The sequence below is a fragment of the Hemibagrus wyckioides genome, linkage group LG07 (genome assembly GCF_019097595.1).
Source record: "Hemibagrus wyckioides isolate EC202008001 linkage group LG07, SWU_Hwy_1.0, whole genome shotgun sequence".
NCBI classification, from domain to species: Eukaryota; Metazoa; Chordata; class Actinopteri; order Siluriformes; family Bagridae; genus Hemibagrus; species Hemibagrus wyckioides.
Window position 1 is genome coordinate 8,187,418 of NC_080716.1, and position 19,855 is coordinate 8,207,272.

At 38.0% G+C, this 19,855-nt stretch overlaps 1 protein-coding gene across 3 annotated transcripts in view; it reads right to left on the reverse strand.

The window, feature by feature from the left end:
- Nucleotides 1–18,668, reverse strand: part of slc6a9 (solute carrier family 6 member 9) — a 45,848-nt gene extending 27,180 nt beyond the window's left edge. The window contains exons 1-3 of one of the 3 annotated variants that reach the window (XM_058395099.1): nucleotides 18,474–18,668; nucleotides 18,137–18,223; nucleotides 14,001–14,240 (exon numbers count right to left, since the gene is read on the reverse strand). In XM_058395099.1, coding sequence (XP_058251082.1) covers nucleotides 14,001–14,030 — 30 coding nt within the window. In that variant the 5' untranslated portion in view covers nucleotides 14,031–14,240; nucleotides 18,137–18,223; nucleotides 18,474–18,668. Of the gene's footprint in view, nucleotides 1–14,000; nucleotides 14,241–17,809; nucleotides 17,939–18,136; nucleotides 18,224–18,473 lie in introns of those variants that run through there. The other 2 variants (XM_058395097.1, XM_058395098.1) reach the window with 2 other exon arrangements.
- Between the last annotated feature and the right edge of the window lie 1,187 nt (nucleotides 18,669–19,855).

A 19,855-nucleotide genomic window follows, 5' to 3' on the forward strand; every position in this document is an offset into this window, starting at 1 on the left:
CACTGCACTATACCCGTTGTAATTCATCTGCTTTTTCTCTAAAGAGCAACAGATTTCCTACTCTTTGTTATTGTGGGCCACAACCAGTCCATAGATCCATTGCAGGAAGGTGCCGCTTGCCGGAAGGAGGATAACAGCATCACAATGCATGGGAAAAAGATTGTAGAGAAGCCGAGATCTTCACACAAAAGAACGCTTTCAATTGATGCTCTTGGCGGTGGCCTCAACTGACTATCCTGTTAATGGTGTCAGAAGTTGACAAGCATTTGGCCATCAGCCTAATGGGCATTTAGTGAAGGTAAACAATGGTAACAGATTGTTCAATAAACAGGCCCCAAGTTAATATGATGAGAGAACTGATGCCACAGAGAACATTGTTAAAAGAGGATTTCAGTGATGCATCAGAGGTACAGTATCTACAGAAGTCCAAAATGTTTTTTCAACACAGAATCATCAAGAGATCCCAAAAAGTCACAGGCAAGTGTGACTAGTTTAAACAGTTCAATGTGGCAGAAAATACTGGATTGATGAACTACATTTCCTAGTGTAAAGATGGAGTAAAGAGTAAAGGTGTAAAGATACCTGACATAAAATACCACTTGTTGTATGTTACCTACATATTTAAAACTTGTACTGAAAATCCGTAAGTCCATACTCCCTTCCCTGAAAAAGCAGTTTCTTGTATCAATAGGCTACAGGGCTTTGAAGGCACACTGTTTTAACAAGCCAGTAAGCTAGCATACAGGCATAGTAGCTTGGGAAAAGCAGCAATTGTTTGTCAGCAAATCTTTAGGTCTGGAGTTTGGAAGTACTATGGCTTCCGGGTATGTTGCAAATACTGATGGCCAGTGAGAGGTAAATGTACCATACCCCAGCACATCCTTGTATGTTCGCCCACATCATCTTTTTTGTGGGTCACAAAAAAAAGACAAAAACACAAACAGCACCCACACACATGCGTCTCTGCATTCAGTCAGCATTTCCTCACTCATTGAAAGAAAGAAAGAAAATCACAGCAGCAAGTGGGACATTTATAGCTGCAGATATAAGACTCCACAAAGTATAGAGGAGAATGTATGAATTCAGAAACATGTCTAGAGCTACAGAGAGCTAAGTGACACAGAAGATTGGGAAATAAAAATTCCCATTTAACCCCATTTAATTCCCAATGAGCTTTGAATGGTTATGTGATAGGATGTGACCTCTGGCACCAAATACCCTCTCTGAAAGAACACCTCAAGGTACTGCTACCTTCAACCTGTTTGTTGCCTAGTGGAAGTAATTTTCTTGGCTAAGCTTTGGCACTGTTTTTCAGAGGTAGTTGTGGGGTTGTGCTGGTTTGCTCTGTCTAGGCATCTCCCTCACTCGGTGTAATAATCTCTGTCAGTTTTGAGGCTTCCTCAATACAGCAGTTAACTGTGGCCCTGAGTTCATAAGGGATCAACAAGACTTGTCAAATCCATCAGCTTTGTTGCAACATCAGTGTACCTGGACTCAAGGTCTGACTCCAGAATGTCTGAGATGATGTGACTTAGCACTAGCCTCAAGGCTGTCAGACTAACTCTGCCTTCTGAAGTCAAAACTCTGTAAAAGCACTGAGTGGTTCGAGGACTCTTTAGACTTGTTCAACGACCACAATATCTGCATCCTTTGGCATCAAAAGCCATGCCCCTCTCTCAGTTGCTTGTGCAGCACAGAATGCCTCCTGTTGTACAACAAACCTCTGTAGCATTTTCTGTGTTGATCCCCATCTAGTGACTACATCATAGATGAGTAACCCCTGAGGCATGTTGAAGGGCTCCTGATTACTTCTAAGCTCTCTTCTTCTCTTCCAGCTTCTCAAAAATCCCTACACCAAATGCTGACTGCCTTGGACAGCTGTGTGCCCCCTCTAGTTTTACAGAGCTTTAGAAATAGCCAGATTGAAGTTGAGGCCAAAAAACCTTAACGACTGGCAGGTGAAGACGGTCTCCTTCTTGAATGCATTTTTCATGTTGTCAACTCCTGCAACATGTTTTAGAAAAATTCCCTGATATTGCCTGCAGGGTACTTATCAGGAAAGGCAATTTAAATGAAGTTTCCAATCTGTGATATAAAGGATTGGTGAAGCTGATGTATAGATGAACCAACAATCCCTCTGCATTTTTTTGGAACCCAAAATCTTTCCAAACATCTGACTTTACCCTTTTGGAAGTAGGGTAAATCGTCAGGCAGAATTCCTCCTTTTACCATGCTTCTCCATGTGGGAATTGTTTTGATTGTTTACATCAGAATCTGCATGCCTCTTTAACGTAGCATACACAAAGTGTAATACTAACCAGATAATTATTCACAGTATTCTGAAGTGCCCAAGATAACAATACAGTATATATTCATTACCATAATAAACCACATTACCGAATACCAGCACATGTCCACCTGCACTTCATACATACCCCAGAGAGTCACTTGTGACTAGTGAAAGCTTAGCCATAGAGCTAGTCCTCAATAAGCCGTGTTTAAATCTGTTACATTCTAGCATGCACTGATACTAAGCGAGAACAGATCGTGCAAAACTAAAATGGAAACTACAAAGAAGGCAATGCTTATGTGTGCTGCATGTCAAGACACCTCTGTATTGTATCGAATTTAAATTTGATGTATTGATACACCCCCAACCAGTGAAGGAAGAATAATGGCTTAGAGCTGTTTTTCCTGGTTCAGGATAACATGGTACAACTGATGTAAAAACCAAAGCACCAAAGCACTGAATTGTCTAAGTTTCTAGATAATTCAGTGTTTCCTACTGTGGCAGTGGCTTGGTCTTGTTTCATTAATGATCCCTTAAACAAACTGAGGTCCTTGTTGTTGAGGGTTGTTGAGTGACCTGCACACATTATCATTATGGTAGTTCATCACATCTAATGATGACATTCCTTCACATTAACAGTGTGTTCTTTGATGGCTACAAAGTCCTATCCGTGATCGACAAACTTTACTGCATGTTGGACATGTGAAGTCTGGGTTAGTGGGGAAGGCAAGGCTTAGACTTTTTTGCTGTTTCTTCATGTTCTTCTCTGATTCCATATGCACTATTCCTGCACAGAAAAGCTCCTGCCAGATGATAAGGTTAATAGAAGCTTCTACCAGCTGCATTTCCTCAGTCTTTAGTGATGTTTCTAGGTGGTCTTTATACCATTTCTTCTGCCCAACTGTGGACAGGTGGCCCAGATGAAGCTGTCCATACAGGACTTGCCATGGCAGGGGCATCTTCTTGAGCCATCCTGATAACATGTCCAAGTCAACCCAGGCTTCACAGCTGTATAGGAGAGTAGTGATACACATGGCTTAATGGATGGTAGCTTTGGCAGATGAAGGGGCTTGTTTTGTTTTGTGGTTGACGTTACTGCCCTCAGATATTTAAAGGATGGAATTATTGTGAGTGGTTGGTGTTCTATACTGAAACCTGCACACAGCCCTCAACTGCATAAATGGTGAGAGAATAAAACAAATATAATTACTTGTCACTCATTCTGACATTCATAACATTTCAATTGTTAAATATTAAAAGCTGCTAAACATATTCATTCTAAGTGACATAGCAGAAGCATATAGAGAAATCATACTGTACATGCTAATTTGACTTGATAAGTGAGACATGCATTTGTGCCAAGAAAGTGTGAAAACACAGTGAATTTATTGTTCTGGATTTCCCTTTGGCATCCGTAATTGGTTTTTGCTTCTCACTGTGTCATGTTTTCACAGGTAGGCAGGTCTTGCAGGTTAGAGAGAACAAGGACTATGACCCCTTAACCACGCCCACTCAATCATCCATGAGACCTCACTCAGCATCGTATACCATCAGACCACCATGAGCAGGAATATTGATTTAGGCTTGAAGATGAAGCTTCAAACTCCTTCTCTTAAATGCAGTGCGATATATTTTCGATGAATATTATTGGGAATAAGACTGGGAGCATCAACGCTAGCTAACTTGTCAAACTTTGATAACAAGTTAAGCTGGCTAAATAGATAACCAACATGAACTGGAGCCAGAATTAATGATTAACAACAAGTTAACTAGTTTTAGATAGCATAAAACATAATTACACAATAACTGCTTACAGAGTGCATATTATACTTCTAACTAGCTGGTTAAAGTACATATGCAACTAACTAGCTATAGTACATATGCGCTATTAATATGATTAGCTTCTGTATAATAATTAGTTGCTGCTTTGCTAATGGCTATACACATAAGGAGCAGTGGTAGCTCAAGTGGTTAAGGCTCTGTGTTGTTGATCGTAAGGTTGGGGTTCAAGCCCCAGTACTTCTAAGCTGCCACTGTTGGGCAGTTGAGCAAGGCTTCAGAGGCACTACATCATAGCTGACCCTGTGCCCTGGCCCCAGCTTCCTCAGCTGGGATATGCAAAGAAAAGATTTCCACTGTGCAGTAATATATGTGTGGCAATAATAAAGGCTTCTTCTTCTACATTTGTGTCTTTTCACCCCATCTGAACAGGTAAAATAAAACCAGATTTTTTAACTAAATTGAGCCCTCAGCTGATAAGACTGATTACACAAAATTCCTAGCAGGCAGAAGAGAAAACAGTCTTTTACCACAAAAAACTCCAGCATAGACAGATGGGAAGGCTCTATGATTACAGCATAATATTTATTAACTGAACTGGCATTTAATTGCAGCAATTGAAGAAATGTATGGCTTTATAAGCAACCAGCTCAGTGTATATGTAGCTTATTTTTTACACATTTGTTACAAAATGAACATAAGCAACATGTCCACTCTGCAGTCCAGTCGAGATTCATATTATATAAAGTATATGTACACAGTATATGACAGCCTAAAAATATTTACTGTTGATCAGTATACAGCTCTATTCCTCACCAGTGATTCAAAATGTTGCAACAAGTAACAGTAAGATAACAACATGACAAAAAATTAGGTGTGACTCCTTCCATTTTTTTTGTTTATTTATTTATCTTTACCAAAGAGACTATGGAACTTATTTTCTATTGGCTCACAAGAGTTGCATGAATATACAAATCACAGTCCAACTATTCAACATCAACACAAAGCACACTGGTAAATTCAGTACTGGAAGCAAACACGTGTCTTTCATCTCCCACCTCCTTTCCTATTCATTCTGTTTGTTTTTTCTGTTTAGGGGCAAATTTTATTCGTGTTTGGTCTGCTTTATCTGAGAAAGCAGAAATGTATAGCATGTAATGTAAAGGATAATAACAGGGCTAGAAATGATAATCAGCCAGACTCTTAATAGGATTTTTTAAATTGTCTTTAACTGGATGGGGCAGAGAAACTTGTACAGCCAATGTACAACTTATGAACAAGTTAGTAACTAATGAAAAGACAGTAACCCAAAACTTCAGGGTTTTCTTTTGTGCTTTTAAGGGGAACTATATACTTAATTCTCACTAAGAACTTTAATGAGGCCCTATAACTTTTTAAATGAATCATTTTTGTTAAAATATGAAGAAGTTTCACTTACTTTTGAAGATTTATTGAATAAAAAAATTAAAAATGGAAAAAATGTGTTCAATTCAAGGAAACTCCATGGTCATATAATGCATTTTTTCTTACACAAATGTGTAGACCGCTTTGAACATATAGTGTAGCTCAGCATGTGGCATGTTACATAAACTACTAGGCTCAAACAGGACATCAGGACTTACGAGTGTTTATTTAAAATATGGTTTGTTCACTTGGACTCTAAGTGAGTCTGGCATTCAGTCCTCTGTGAGTCTTCCAGCTTTTTACATTAGTTTACAAGTTTACATTAGCGCATAGACACTGAGCTCCTTGGAGCATCTGGCCTGCCAGTCTGACCCTATGAGAATGATCAGTTTAGCACAGACAGCTCATTCTATTTGCAGCTCCCTGGCTTGTAAGATAGCATATAACAGCTACCTGATGTTCTGTAGATGTGATGATGTCTGGATTTGGTGCAGGATTGAAGGACAAGGAGCTTTTGGTTGGTTGAATTGTTTGGTTGATGGGAAGTAAAATAAATATACTTGATAAATTTTGATCAAGATAAACTTACAACGTAAATAAAATACTGGAACTGTATCATTGTCTCTGATGAAACTTCATTTTACATTTATTAATGAAAGGCAGTTTTAGATTAACTTGAGTGATGATCTGATAGACCAGCAGCATGAGTTTCTAGCTCTGTCATATGCTCTGCAGCTATAGTGTCTCAAGCATTGACTACAATGTGAACACACTGAAAGAGTGATTGTGATTCATTTCATTCAATATACATATTTGAACAGACAGACAAAAAGACACACACACATATATATATTATATACACACACATATATATATATATATATATATATATATATATATATATATATATATATAAACACACATAGCCCAAGGCAGCATGCTGCATCTGAGCCATGAGCCTGGCAGGGAGAGAGTTTGACACCAGCGGTCATTAGAGTCTCCAGGGGCCGGAGCCAACTCCTATTAGTCAAAATGCAGCACGGTGTCTTGCCGCCTGCCGTACAATAGCGCTCTTCTAATGAGGATATGAAGACTGGCTATTTTGACACCGCAGCCGAATGGAAAGCTACAAGAACAAGGAAGGAAGAAGAAAAAAGGAAAAGCATACGAAGCCTAACCTCAAAGAGGGTTCCCAAAACAAGCATGAGTTGGGGCAATTAGCTCTGATAATTAGATGGTTATATCAGGTACTTAGTGCTCATTAGGGAACACAGATGTCAAACCGTTGACTAAGTCCAAATTAGCAGTGAACATTCAGCAGGACCTTTATCACTCTCCAAAGGTCTCTCTGAAAGAGAAAAGCTGCTTTTAGCTCTACAGTAGCTATTCTGTTTTTCTCGATTTTGAATCCAGTTGGAGTTTGGATTCAGCAAGTAACACAGACCCCCCCCAAGAAAATATCTTTAGAGGCTGCAGTGAGATAAATAAAATTTATAATTCAACTTCCTAAAGTTAAGAATGTGTGGCAATAGAACATCTGTAGTTTTGCTCTAAACATATATACTAGCAAAGCACCTGTTCATCCTCAAGAAGACCCTCCACAACTAGGCTTTGCTAGTTGCATAAATAGTCCTGGATTGCCAACACCTTATCCACAAAGGTCTAGTATGGGGCACTGGATACACCCTCCAAACTAACAGCCAGTTTATAGCCAAGGAGGTTGAAGGTCCTCAAAGGGGTCATTTGAGAGCATGGAGCTTATTACAGTGATAAGCTCTAAGACTTTATTTGGCCATCAAGCACAGTCAAAGAATATGGCACAAAACAGTCATGGGTAGCAAGCAGTGGTATTACAATACACAAGATTACAATTTGATACAACAGATACAGTGATGTCTCAATTTGATGCATTTTCAATACGGCACAAATAAGCATCACCTGAATATGTGCCTTAGGTCTCAATTTTAAGTGAAACTTAAAAATGACACAGTGCTTGCTTGATCCATTCTGCAGCATATAATTAAACAAAACTCTTCAGTATAACTCCTAGAAAGAGTACATCCCAAAGCTTCAACTCAAAAACTGCACACAAGCCCCAAATCTATCCAAAAGAATACAGGAATAAGAAAAGCGAGACTTTGGAATGGAGCTAACCACAGGGCAGATATATTTCCGATCAGTTGTTTCAAAAGTGTGTGTGTGTGTGATTAAAAATTCCTGTAGGCTTTCCTTATTTCCGAGATGCTTTTTCAATATTTTTTCAGAAAGTTCATAGGCAGAACAAAAACCTTACAAAGATTCATGACAAAAGAGGAAACAAAAGGTAAGGGACAAATAAGAGTGAATTGAGAATCTTTTAAACTGGACTGGAAAACCAGAGGAAAGGACAAGCAGCCACTAAATTTGCCAAAGAGGAAGTGCAGTTTCAAGCATCTCTGCTTAACCAGGTATTTCCTATTCGAGACACGTCTGTGCTATTGACAAGACGAACAAGAGAGCCTCAGTGAGGACTAAACTACTACTGCTGACTAAAAATGTCACTTTTTTGAACTTACTGTGGCTTTGATGCGCCACCTCTTTCCGTCTCGTTTGCAACCTCAACTAACACACACAAAGCAGGGGGACCACGGCATAAACCATTCCTGCACCATTCTCAGCCCACTGCAAAGGAAAACAATGAGGCTAACTGGCCTACATAGCACGCTATGCTGGTAACAAACTAGTCTGCTAGTATGCAGAACTAGAAACCCAAACACTCAAGCATACCACTAGATCTAGATTTCCTTGAATGAAGACTTTTTGACAATTTACTGAAACCATAAAGGTGGCTGCGGATGTTCTTCTCTGGATAGCCTTAGGACTTCAAAAGCTAAAAACCATTTGTCTACATCATTAAACAGTTAATAACGTCAGCAAGATGAATTCAGAAATTCATATGCTCATACTTGTTCTTTGCTCAAAAGTTCATAAGTTCCTGTTTAAATAGTTGAACTTTTTCAACTATGTGGCATGTAGTAATTGGAGTCACCAGTAGAATCTGGTGCCACCCAGATGTGGATTTTGAGCCTGGTACCCATCAAGAGTTCTTCATGTCATCAGGCAGAGTTTTTTGTTCCCATCAGTCACCTCTGGCCTTCTCATTAGGGACAAACTTATAACTTTTACAATTAGATACATAATTATATATTTCTGTAAACCTGCTTTGTTTAAAACTAAACTGAACTGAACTGAATTTTTCAGAGGTGGACAAAACAGTAGCCTGAGCATCTGGGACAAACATATTTTATGTCCCAGCTATTAGTATATTATTCATTGCTGCCCGGATGACAAGTAGAATATAAATATTTAAATATTTAGTTTAAATATTTCTTGATGGAGAATTATGCAAAACAAACAAAATGGTGTTTGATAAGTTTCAACCTAATGTGCTTCGATATAATACACCGATAGTACAAGCTCTTCATTCCGAATCTTGCGACATGCTGCACTAGACACGTTAGCCAAAGGGTAATCTGATAAGAGGTGGGACACTTTTAACTAGGGGTACCAATGAGCATGCAAGATGATGTCTGGTGATCTTTTCACAGTCCAAAACATGGTGTTATGCTTACACACTGTTGTCTCGTCCTTAGGAATTCATACACATTCATTTCACTTACTCTGTATGAATCCACTTTAACCCACTTTTACACTGGGACTGGGAAAGTGTAGTAGTGTTTAATTTTGTCTAATAGGCTAAAGTAGAAGATGTTGTGTGAAATGTGTGCTGCAGCAAACTATTTTAACCCTTTTTTCAAGCCTTTCTAGAGAATATCTATGGGCACTCTATGCCACTCACACTCAATTATACATCAGTAAGATGCATGGGACGGTGTGCAGGGCTTCTGAAAGTGTAATCCTTCTTTTTTCAGTTTTACAATTCAGGTTTCCAAGCGTAAAAAAGACGCAGATGCTCTCGCAAGTTGCTCTGCAGCAGGAGACAACAGTCTTTGGAGTATTTTAATCCTGCTTGACCTGAGCACACTCATGAGCTGATCATGAACTACACCTCTCTCTGGGGAAACAAAAGGACAAAATATATGAAGCTCTTCCCGCGCTATTTCTATTAGCTTGTGTGTGTGGTATAATCAATGTACATGATTTGTGACAGGTTCAGCAGTGCTTAGGAATACGGAACAATTTACAACGGCTGGATTAATCTGAAGTTTCCATGATAATTGCCCCCCCCCAGAAGGGCCCCAGCTGCTAATTCTGTATAAATAGTGAGTAGCTCGCCTCTGGGGAGAATGGGGCTCAGCAGAGAGGCTAGGACACAAATCAAACCAAAAAAAAAGCATACACGTTTTGACAAACATATGGGACCATCAGCATGGACAAATGGGAGTTTGATAAGACTGTTGCATCATCTAAAGGGCACATTTGTACTTTCAAGCTTAAGAGAAAACACACACACACACACACAACATGAGTAACACTGATTCCCTCGTTACAATGTAACAGAAGAGCAACCACGTAAAATGCATATTTGGGCACATGCTAAAAGCAAACAATTTTCAAACAGAGGTCAGCGGACACAGAGGGCTTCTGAAGGGTCAAGGATGTTATTTGCAACTGACAAAGAAACTTAGTGAATACTTTATACAAGTGAAGAAAAAACACATGGTGTCCAATAAGAATAAGAATGTACTGTAAAGAAAGAACTGTTTCTCTTTCTATTGTTCTCATATTTTTTGCTTTTATTTCAGAATCAAAAGTGAGAATTTAAAACTATGTCAGAGACCCTTGGGCACGGATAGCTTCAAAGTGATAAATAATAGCAAAGAGGGGCTGGCTGTGGGGAAAGACCCCTGAGAATTGTGAACCCCCCTTTATCCCATGCCTGTATCTCCTATTCAGCAAGGCAACCAGGGGAGCAGGTTGGATTCAAGCACAAAAAAATGACCTAAATATGGGGTGAAACCCGCCAAAGGCTTGCGATTCAACTGTTGAAAGAAATAACAATCCAAAGAAAGATGGAGAAATGTTGTGAAGACTCATGGTAGACCACAACACAAACTAATGTCCCATTTTTGTAGTTGCTGTTGGCCTTGCTGTTGGTATTTTTGTCTAACTTCAGACCACCTCCATATATAAAAGGAGAAAGGAAGCAAAACAGAAAAACGAAATTTTCAGCTTGAGTGGTTTCTTCAAACAGAATCCAAAGGCTGAGGCTCAATGGGGCCTTTTGGCGCAAGGAAGCTAGATTTTTTTTTAAGGAAACGCAGCAGTGGACGTGTTTAGCATTTGGTGGCCCTTGTCCTCCCATTGTGCCTTCGCCACAGTGACTGCCTGACCCAGGCTACGGTGCACTGTATTGCAAAGCAAAACAGACAGTGTGTTTGGCTTCCCCTTGGTTCCACCACATCTGTTTTCATTCCCCTAAAGGCAGCAAGGGGCAAAGCTTCATAGAGATGTAAGTGCTAGAAAAATCTAGAGGGCAATTTCTCATCTCAATATGCTCCTTACATAAGTACAAAATGTCTAGCAGAGACATGGCCTTGAGAAGAGAAAGCACAGGATAGGCTGTATTGTAAAATAACTGCTCTTAATTACTTCTGTATTTAATTAAACCAAAATCAGAATGTGTTTAAAAAATATCCTTAATAAATTCAGAATGGAATTCAATCCTTTTTTTTGGATTGAGACAGAATGTTTCATGCTAAACTACTTCAGAAGGAGTCAGGAGAAAAAAAGAAAGACAGGAGGATCAAACTATACTGCAGCCCTGCTCTAATTTGTTGAGTTTTTTGTAAGTGGGTGACAGAAAAGGACGACGTGCAGTTTGAGGAGGGAAACAGTCAGTACGCTGAGCTGATATTTCATTGTCTACACATCAAGAGCCTCTTAAAGCTGAATAGCTCCTGTCCTGATACAAGGAGGAGGCAAAGTCTATTCAAGCCTCTGGCACCAGATTGTATCTCACTGTTTTCTATGACAGTAGAAACACCAATCTTCCCTTCTATAGATTTGGAGATCCATTGCTCAGAAACTGTAAAGTACGCAAAATGGTTTTGTACTGAAAAGGACAGATGCACCTTTAATCAGGACACAGCAACAAAAGCGATCTGTCCATCAGAAAAGTCATTTCCTGCTGAATGCAATGCTCAGGCCACTCTGCCCCCAGCTTCACAATTCAATGAGCTTTAAAAAATAAGAATGCTGAGTGCCAAAAGCCCATCTGTCCCAAAGTCAAAGTCACTTATGTCCATAAGTTATACAAGGGGATAGATAAGGCTTAACTTTTCAACTGGCATGGGATCCCAAGCCCCCAGTGACAGAACAGATAACAGAAAAATCAATCAATCAATCAATCAATCAATCAATCAATCTATCTATCTATCTATCTATCTATCTATCTATCTATCTATCTATCTATCTATCTATCTATCTATCTATCCATACATAAGACAAACAAAAATACATATTAACCCTATAAATGCTATGTACTACATGCAATACCATACAAAATGCACATATACTCATGAATTCATGATCTTCCAATCAGTAGCCCTGTAGGCCCAATGCCATACAATACAAAGCAATGGAAAACTATGTATCAAATACATAAATGTAAATTATACTCTTATTTTAGTCAATTAGAAAACTATTCTAATGACATAAAATATTAAGAACATGCTAGTTTTTGTATTCAGTCATTTTTAATTCTTCTAACCTTTTTGACCCTGGAAATATGTGTATTTCGCAAATATTGTTCTTTTGTTCCTGGTTAAATCACTACCTTGGTAAAAAGTAAATGAAGAGTATTTCTGTACAAGGTCAATTGTTGAGCAGTAGCACCGTAACATCAATTAGCTCAAGCCAGTAAACCTGCAAAATCACAGTGACCAATCAGTGAGAGTGGGAGGGGCTTTTATTAAAATTTTGTTTCATTTATATTTAGTCGATCATATCAAATTCTTTAGATATGCTTTCCCTTTCATTATTTGCTCGGAAGACCATAAAAAAAATCTGAAGGATAGGGAATGCAGCAGTGAAGCCACTTACATGAAACTGTACTGACAAGAAAGCGGAAGTATTAAGCTGGACATGCAACGTCATCTTGTGTACAGTTACTGAAACTGCTACATAAATATAACCTCCTAACTACAGCTTAGGTGAAATAATCAAATGAAACTTTGTAAAGGACTGCGCAAACAATACAGACTTAAACTGGTCTGTGTAAGGAAACTTTTTTAAAACTGAGTAAATGTAGTGACTGGCATGAACTAGGAGTGTTTTTAGACAGAAATTTAATGAATACAATGAAACTAAAACAGAGATGCTAGAGTAAAATAAAATAAACCCTGAACAAACATGTTCAGTACATTTAGGGTACTCATGAGCAGTAGCTCTTCATAGAGAAATATTTCTTTCATACATCCAGAAGGAAAACCAATTCACAATAAAAGTGTCCAAATAATCTAATAATAATCTTGGTTTAGCAATGATACACCAATTATTCACCAATATTCCTTTATATAGCAAGAGAGGTTCTGAATCTTATACTGAAGTTCTGAGATGTTCTAGCATGAGTAGTTCTGACACTTATAATGGCACAATAGCCAGATTCTAATGGCATCCATATGAACACATCCTTTATTTTTTCAGAGTCAGTAAACAAACTGTGTAAATAAATCTTATCTACTCAACATTCTGCTGACCTACATTAGGTTTTGTCATTTCAGTGACTTCTGAGTTATGTTTGTCCACACGTCTCACTGCATGCACTAACAAACCGTGCTCATGTCCACACCAATCACACTACTGGATGACCTCTAGGCTGTACTCGTTGATATTTGTGCTTATATATCAAATCATTAAATTGTGTAGGCTGAGCCAGGCTAATACCATGCAGTGGAGCTGAAATACGTAAAGGATTTAAAGAAAGACTTTGAAAGCCCCAAACAACATATTACTAAATACAGCTGAATATTACGTATTTGAAATACAAATGCAACTTTATATCGATCAAGGGAAATTTCTTATTGGCTCAGGCCACTCACCAACGCTTCACAACACAAGACTCAAGAGTTGCAGAAGAAATGTAAACGGAAAAAAAGACAAACCTTTTGTAATGATGATCAGTACAGCTTAATAAATTAGAATCTGAATTGGGGACATTGTACTTTGCATTTACAGATATACTCACATACTTAGATACTTCTAATTTTCAGTGTATAATATATTATTTGCTAAGGGGAAACTATTCAGATGGATTTAGGGTCTGGCCTAAGAAAAGTTGTTTTTTTGTGATGATCAGCACAGCATCCCACTAGCAATGGAACCATTTCAGATGTTCTACGATAGCATCATGCTGTTGTTTTATTAGGTCTGAGCTGTTGAGGGAACTTATAAAAACTCAATAATTCATTCATTTGTAATAGATATAAAAGTGGCCAAAATCTATAGCAGAAGTTAGGTCTGATATAACAACCATCAAAAAAATATCAGCATCAGAAAAGTAAATGCGTTGCATAAAATGACTCACCAAAATGCCAGAAAACTGTTTTTCCTCCATATTGGCAACTATGCTGTCCTTTTTCGCAGAAGGATGAAGGTCCTCTGCTCTCTGGGACTTGTCCTGGTGTTGCAGGATGTGTGTGTCTCTCCCTCTGAGCTTTCTCTCTTTCTTGCACTTTGGCTCTCTTGCTCCTCTTGTTCACTTGCTGGCTACTTCGCAGCGCCGGGCTTTATGCTAATTCCACACTAATCCAGGAACTTTTCTATGCTGTGAAAGGGACATGTGACAAAAAGTTGGGCGGGAGGGAAAGAACAAAATGGGAAAGAAAAAAAAAAATACTGTTTACTGCGTTTCCCTTTACAAACCAATTCATAAATGAAGCCCTGCGTTTGTCCTAAAAAGTAAAACCAAAAGCAAAACGTAAAATCGACAATGTGTGTGGTTTAAATGCAAAGCACAGCTTCTTACACACCAAAATGCTTCATCGCATGCACAACATCCGAGCATATTCAAACCATATGTTTTTCAGAAAGCTTCTCACATCCTGTCTTATAATTCAGCCAATCTATTATCACTCTATAAACAGATGGAGGTCCTTATCACTTATTGCCACTCGGTCAGCTACCAGTCAGCACACGTGAAAATGCAGTAACTCAAAGGCAAATTGGGTCGTGTGCTTCCTATTTGGTTTTAATCTCTGGAAATGTAATTATCTGCTAGACGTTTTAGGAGCACCTCAGCAATTAAAACAGATAGCTTCTATTACTCAGCTCACTGAAGTTGTTAAATTAGACAGACTGTGCTGGAACAGACAGCTTCATGGTCTGGATGTTTTTGAAAGCATCAGCAATTTCCTAGACATTTTAAATGACTGCTACTGTGCCAATTCTTTTGTTGGGGGGTGGGGGTCTTGAATTTTGAGTCTTTAGCATTATACTGATAATGATACTTCTAAAAAAATGTCAATCACATTCTATCACATTATTTTAATTGGCACCACAGCAAGACTACAACAAAAATTTTTTTTTTCTTACTACGAGATTGTGATGATCATATGCTAGAATCAGTATCACTATGTAGGAATTAATTTCAAACCAATCCTACACTGGGCTCAAGAGTGTATTGTTCTGGCTCAGCTGTGACAATCAGGTCCTTCACACTAGATTTTTCTATGACTTCTCACACAAGAACATTAGAGTCAAACATATCAGCCACTGAACAGCACCACAGGACTGAAGCACATTACATAAAAATGTTTCTGTGAATGATTCATAAATCGTCAGTCACGTTGGTGGCCCCATGTGAAAAGTAAAGCAGGAACACCTTAAAAATCTAGGTTAAACACCGCGGCTTACCAAAGCATACATCCGAATTTCGCAAACATTGTGTTTTAAAGAGAAGTAGGTTGCACGACTAGCACTTCTGCAAAACTCCCCACCTCCAGTTCCTGTGTATTTACACAGCTCTTTGCTGAGTTATTCAGAGGGTGGATCATGTATAGAAAAATACAAGACTCTCTGAGACACCATAATGTGTGTGCAAGCCAAATCTATCTGAAATGATAAAGTGCCCTAATGTCTTCAGGAGGAGGGTAAGATGAAATGAAAGAAAATATCTGAAGACAGGAAAACCAAAGAAATAATAAGCTAGTCCTAAAGACACTTTTAAAAAGAATAAAATCTTAGGGTTAATGGAAAATTTTCTGTTGATAGATGAATGGAAATGATAACATGCACAACCAAGTTATATACATACACGATATACAAGCTAATCAATATCCTAAAACACAAATTATAAGGGGCTCAGTAAACAATATAGAACAAAAATCACTATGGAAACAGCAAACAACATATCAACCTTCTGGTGACAGTCAAAGCTGTAGAAGAAGGCAGCATGAATTTATTAGAACTTTATCTTGACTCGACTGGAACATTTTTAACTCTCTGCATCTATCACATCATTCACTTACAGGTTATTTCATCCCTGACTTTGAACAAGATAACTGGCAAATCAATTTTCAAACAAATTTCTACCCAGTATTTGTCCCACTGCACCCTTAAGTACCCTCTTGATACAGTATATTAGGCCTAATGTAAATAGTAACGATGACCACATACAGAAATCCAAGACTCCCATGTAAAAATCTATTCTTAGTTTTTAATTCATATGTGTGAAACAGAAATTTAAATGACTGAAGTGTTTAAATATTGATCTAATGTGTTGTGATCTATATTGAATTCATAACATTTTACTTTGTGCAACAAGAAAGGGGTCAGGATCAGATTGTTTTTTCAGTCCTGGAGTCTGGGAGATTACATTTGAATGAACAACACTGATGAACACATTCCTGGTTTGCATTCATCCGAGAAAGGGAATATGGAAAATACGGCCATCTAATCCCGTGGCCCCCAGTGTAATGACAAAGGACAGTCCGATGGTCTGGACAAGAAATCCAGTGTTTGGGTTTTCTGTACTTGTGCCCAAAGGCTTAAACGATCCAAAAAGGGTTATAAACATTTGAGACCCTCTCCCAGCTAATCATGTTCAAGTTATTTTTCAATTACTGATCATCCTTAAACCAACAGACATACCACTGCTGATCTGTGTTACATACCCCACCAAAATGGGCTCTTTTTCACCCTATGTCTGACTCTTTATCTGCCTACTAGGATTTTATCAGCACTAATATTGCAGAAAAGAGGCACACAAAGGTGCACAACAATCTAAGAATCCTTTTCAACTTGTGGTGCAAACTGTAGAAAATTCAAATGAGTGCACTGAGAGTTGTGTGACGAAACGTGTGGCTTGTTAAAATGATTGCATCATGCACTGTCAACACGAGGATAAAGCTTGCTGGCTTGCCTTGAAACTTCCGCGTTCCCCTCAAAGCACTCCAAACATTTTCACCTGTCACAACAGCAACACAAGACTCACACAGATTAAGCCTGACAGAGATTGCAGTGAAAGTGGGGGGAAAAAAGATTTACTTCTGCAGGGGCAGGAGGTCTGGCTCTGACAGTGTGGTTTATTCCAGAATGATGGACCACATCTGGTGAAAAGCACCAGATATTACAGACGGGGCTCAGATGTGGTGATACGCCCAAGTGGCTGTCTACATGAGGACATCCTCAGATACTAACAAACCATGTTAGTATCTTTTTACCATCTGCTTAGCGGTCTTAAAAGATAAGGACGTTATATAAGTGGAATTCACTTGTTTTGGCATTATTCAAATCTTAATATTCTGTTGTTTTGCCTTGGGGCTATTTGGGGGCATGTTGTGTAAATTCTACTAATAATAGCTTTTATTTGTTTCACACTTTTTTAGTCACCGTGTAGTTTCATATCTGCTATTTTTAAAAAGCTTAATGTCTCCATTGTTATTCTAAAGTTGTACAAAAGCAGAACACGAAATAAAGAAAAGTTTTCATTTCACATTTTTTTGACTGGAAGTGCATATAAAAATTGTTGGGGGTTTTTTTCTAGATGATTCATTATCTTGTTTATTTTCTAAACAGGTTTGATTCAATAAAGGAAACAGACAGTGGGCATCTTTTCCAATCTTTTCATATGACCTTGATTAACCATGTAGTACACTGGCATACTACTATTTGATATATTACTATTAATATGTCACTCATGCCAATATTATACATGACTAAAAGTGGGAAAATAGGGAAATTGGTATTGCCTAGAGGACATACAATACAAAAGTAATTCATTCTTATAACTCAAGAAGAAGAAGAAGAAGAAGAAGACGACGATGTATTACATTTAAAAAAGTATTTCCCACATCAAATGCTCACAAAACTCATTGGAATCTATCTTGTACCTACCTTTAGTTCTACATCCAAACAGGGTGAAAGAAATGTATAGATAAACATCTGACAACCTGGGTCAGGTGAAAAAATGTGGACTGGCTGGTCTCCATGCCTGATCATCTACAGATACTACAGGAGTAGCAAATCTTGTTTTAAACCTAACTATAACAACACTTCACACTGATATATTATCTTTTGTTTTAAAATGAACTCCTCACTTCTTTTCACTGCCATGAAAAAACAGGGAAGCAGCACAGCTTCACAGTGAATAATGGGATGAGACTAATATGAATATAATAGATTATATTATAGTGTATTTATTTTCGCTTTCTGCCCTCTTACTGCATACACCCCAGCTGGAAGTGACTCGCCACGTGGTTACACAATTACTGTTCAGGTTTCTGTCAAAAGTTTGGCGAACGTCCAAGTCTGAAACGGAGTTCCAAATAACACCATGAAAGCCCATTTTAGTATAATATTAACATAACAATAACATTATATACAATGTTTTATTACATATAAAACAACACCTTGATCCAAGTTTTTTTTTCTACTAAAACAAATGTTAAAAAAAGGCTTGAGTGTACATTTTCACCATACCCGGAACAAACATTAAAAGAACTTCATTGTTTGTTTATTTTCGGCGGCAAATTTTTAATCAGAGGTTAATTGCTCTTACCATCACTCGGTCCATTGTGCTGTAAACGGGTAAGAAATGAAAATTTCATTAAACAGCGTTGCTAAAAAATATTCTCCGGGTAATATCTCCAATTTCTATAAGTAAGACACTCCTTTTTTTGTTGAAACGAAATATTCAAAGTATCAGTGCCGGCTGCGCCCCTCCTCCAGTCCATGTGGACAAACAGAAACAGCCGGCGCCTACAAGTCATTAGCATCACCATTCAACTCACTGATTCGATTCATTGAGTGATTCATTTGATTCACTAAAGTTTTTTTGCACGCACTGTGTAGACTACAATATTCACCCTGAACCTACATTTATTGTTTCATCATATAACCTTAACTCACATGAGAGAGCCATAATAAAGATAATAATAATAATGAAAAGCCATAATAGAGGACGTTCCTAGAATATTTTTCATTACTAATCATTTCTACTGTATATATTTGGTACTTGCCAGGTGGAAGAAAGTGGCAACTATTAGCTATAAAGTCTCAGCAGATCTGAGAACAATTTCTCTCTCTATGTTATTTATATTCAATCATTTGTCTGTAATTAAGGGCTTAACTTAACTTATTAAGTGTTAATAATAAATGTTACAGAAATATCGGCATAACTATTGTCCTGTCTAGGATTCTTCAATCCTGGTAATGCTCATGCTAGCAAATTACTGAGCCTTTTACTTAAAAAAAAAATATATTAAAATGGTTTACACTGCAATTCTCTACCTAAACATATTTCCATATTAATAATAGATTTAAGCCTGTATTATACAGCCGTTGGGCTTACTCTGTGTGTAACGCCATGTGCCCAGGCTTCATGCTAAATGTGAATGGAAGATCGGGCACAGCAGCAGGTTTTTGAAAAGGCGTGCAGTCCCAGTTATGTTCAGTTCATTTGTATGCGCACACCACAAACAAGCCACATTCCCTCTGCTCGAGCTCTACAACAAAAATACCAGCTTGTGCCCTTTACACCTCTTCAAATGGCTCTGTTCTCAACAATTTTAAAATTTTTAGCAAGGGTGGATTTCAGCATTAATGTTGTTCTTGCACCTGCAGTAAAAAATACTTAGGTTAACATTTCCAAAGGTTTGCCAACAGGCCGGCCCATGGGTTTGTGAGGCACTAGGCAGGGGCATGATCATGGGCCCCTCGAGACACAAATATACATTTGAACGAGGGCATAGAATTCTAACACAACTGAATTCTTTCTTTTATTAAAGTATCCACTTCACAGATTAGATACTTCATTAATAAATTTTGAAAATAATTTGAGGCAGAACTTGGAGTGCAAAGTGTGAAAGAAAGTGAATTCAAGGAAATTCAAAAAGACAACTTAAAATAATCAACATTTAAATAAACTTTATAGTTAACAAT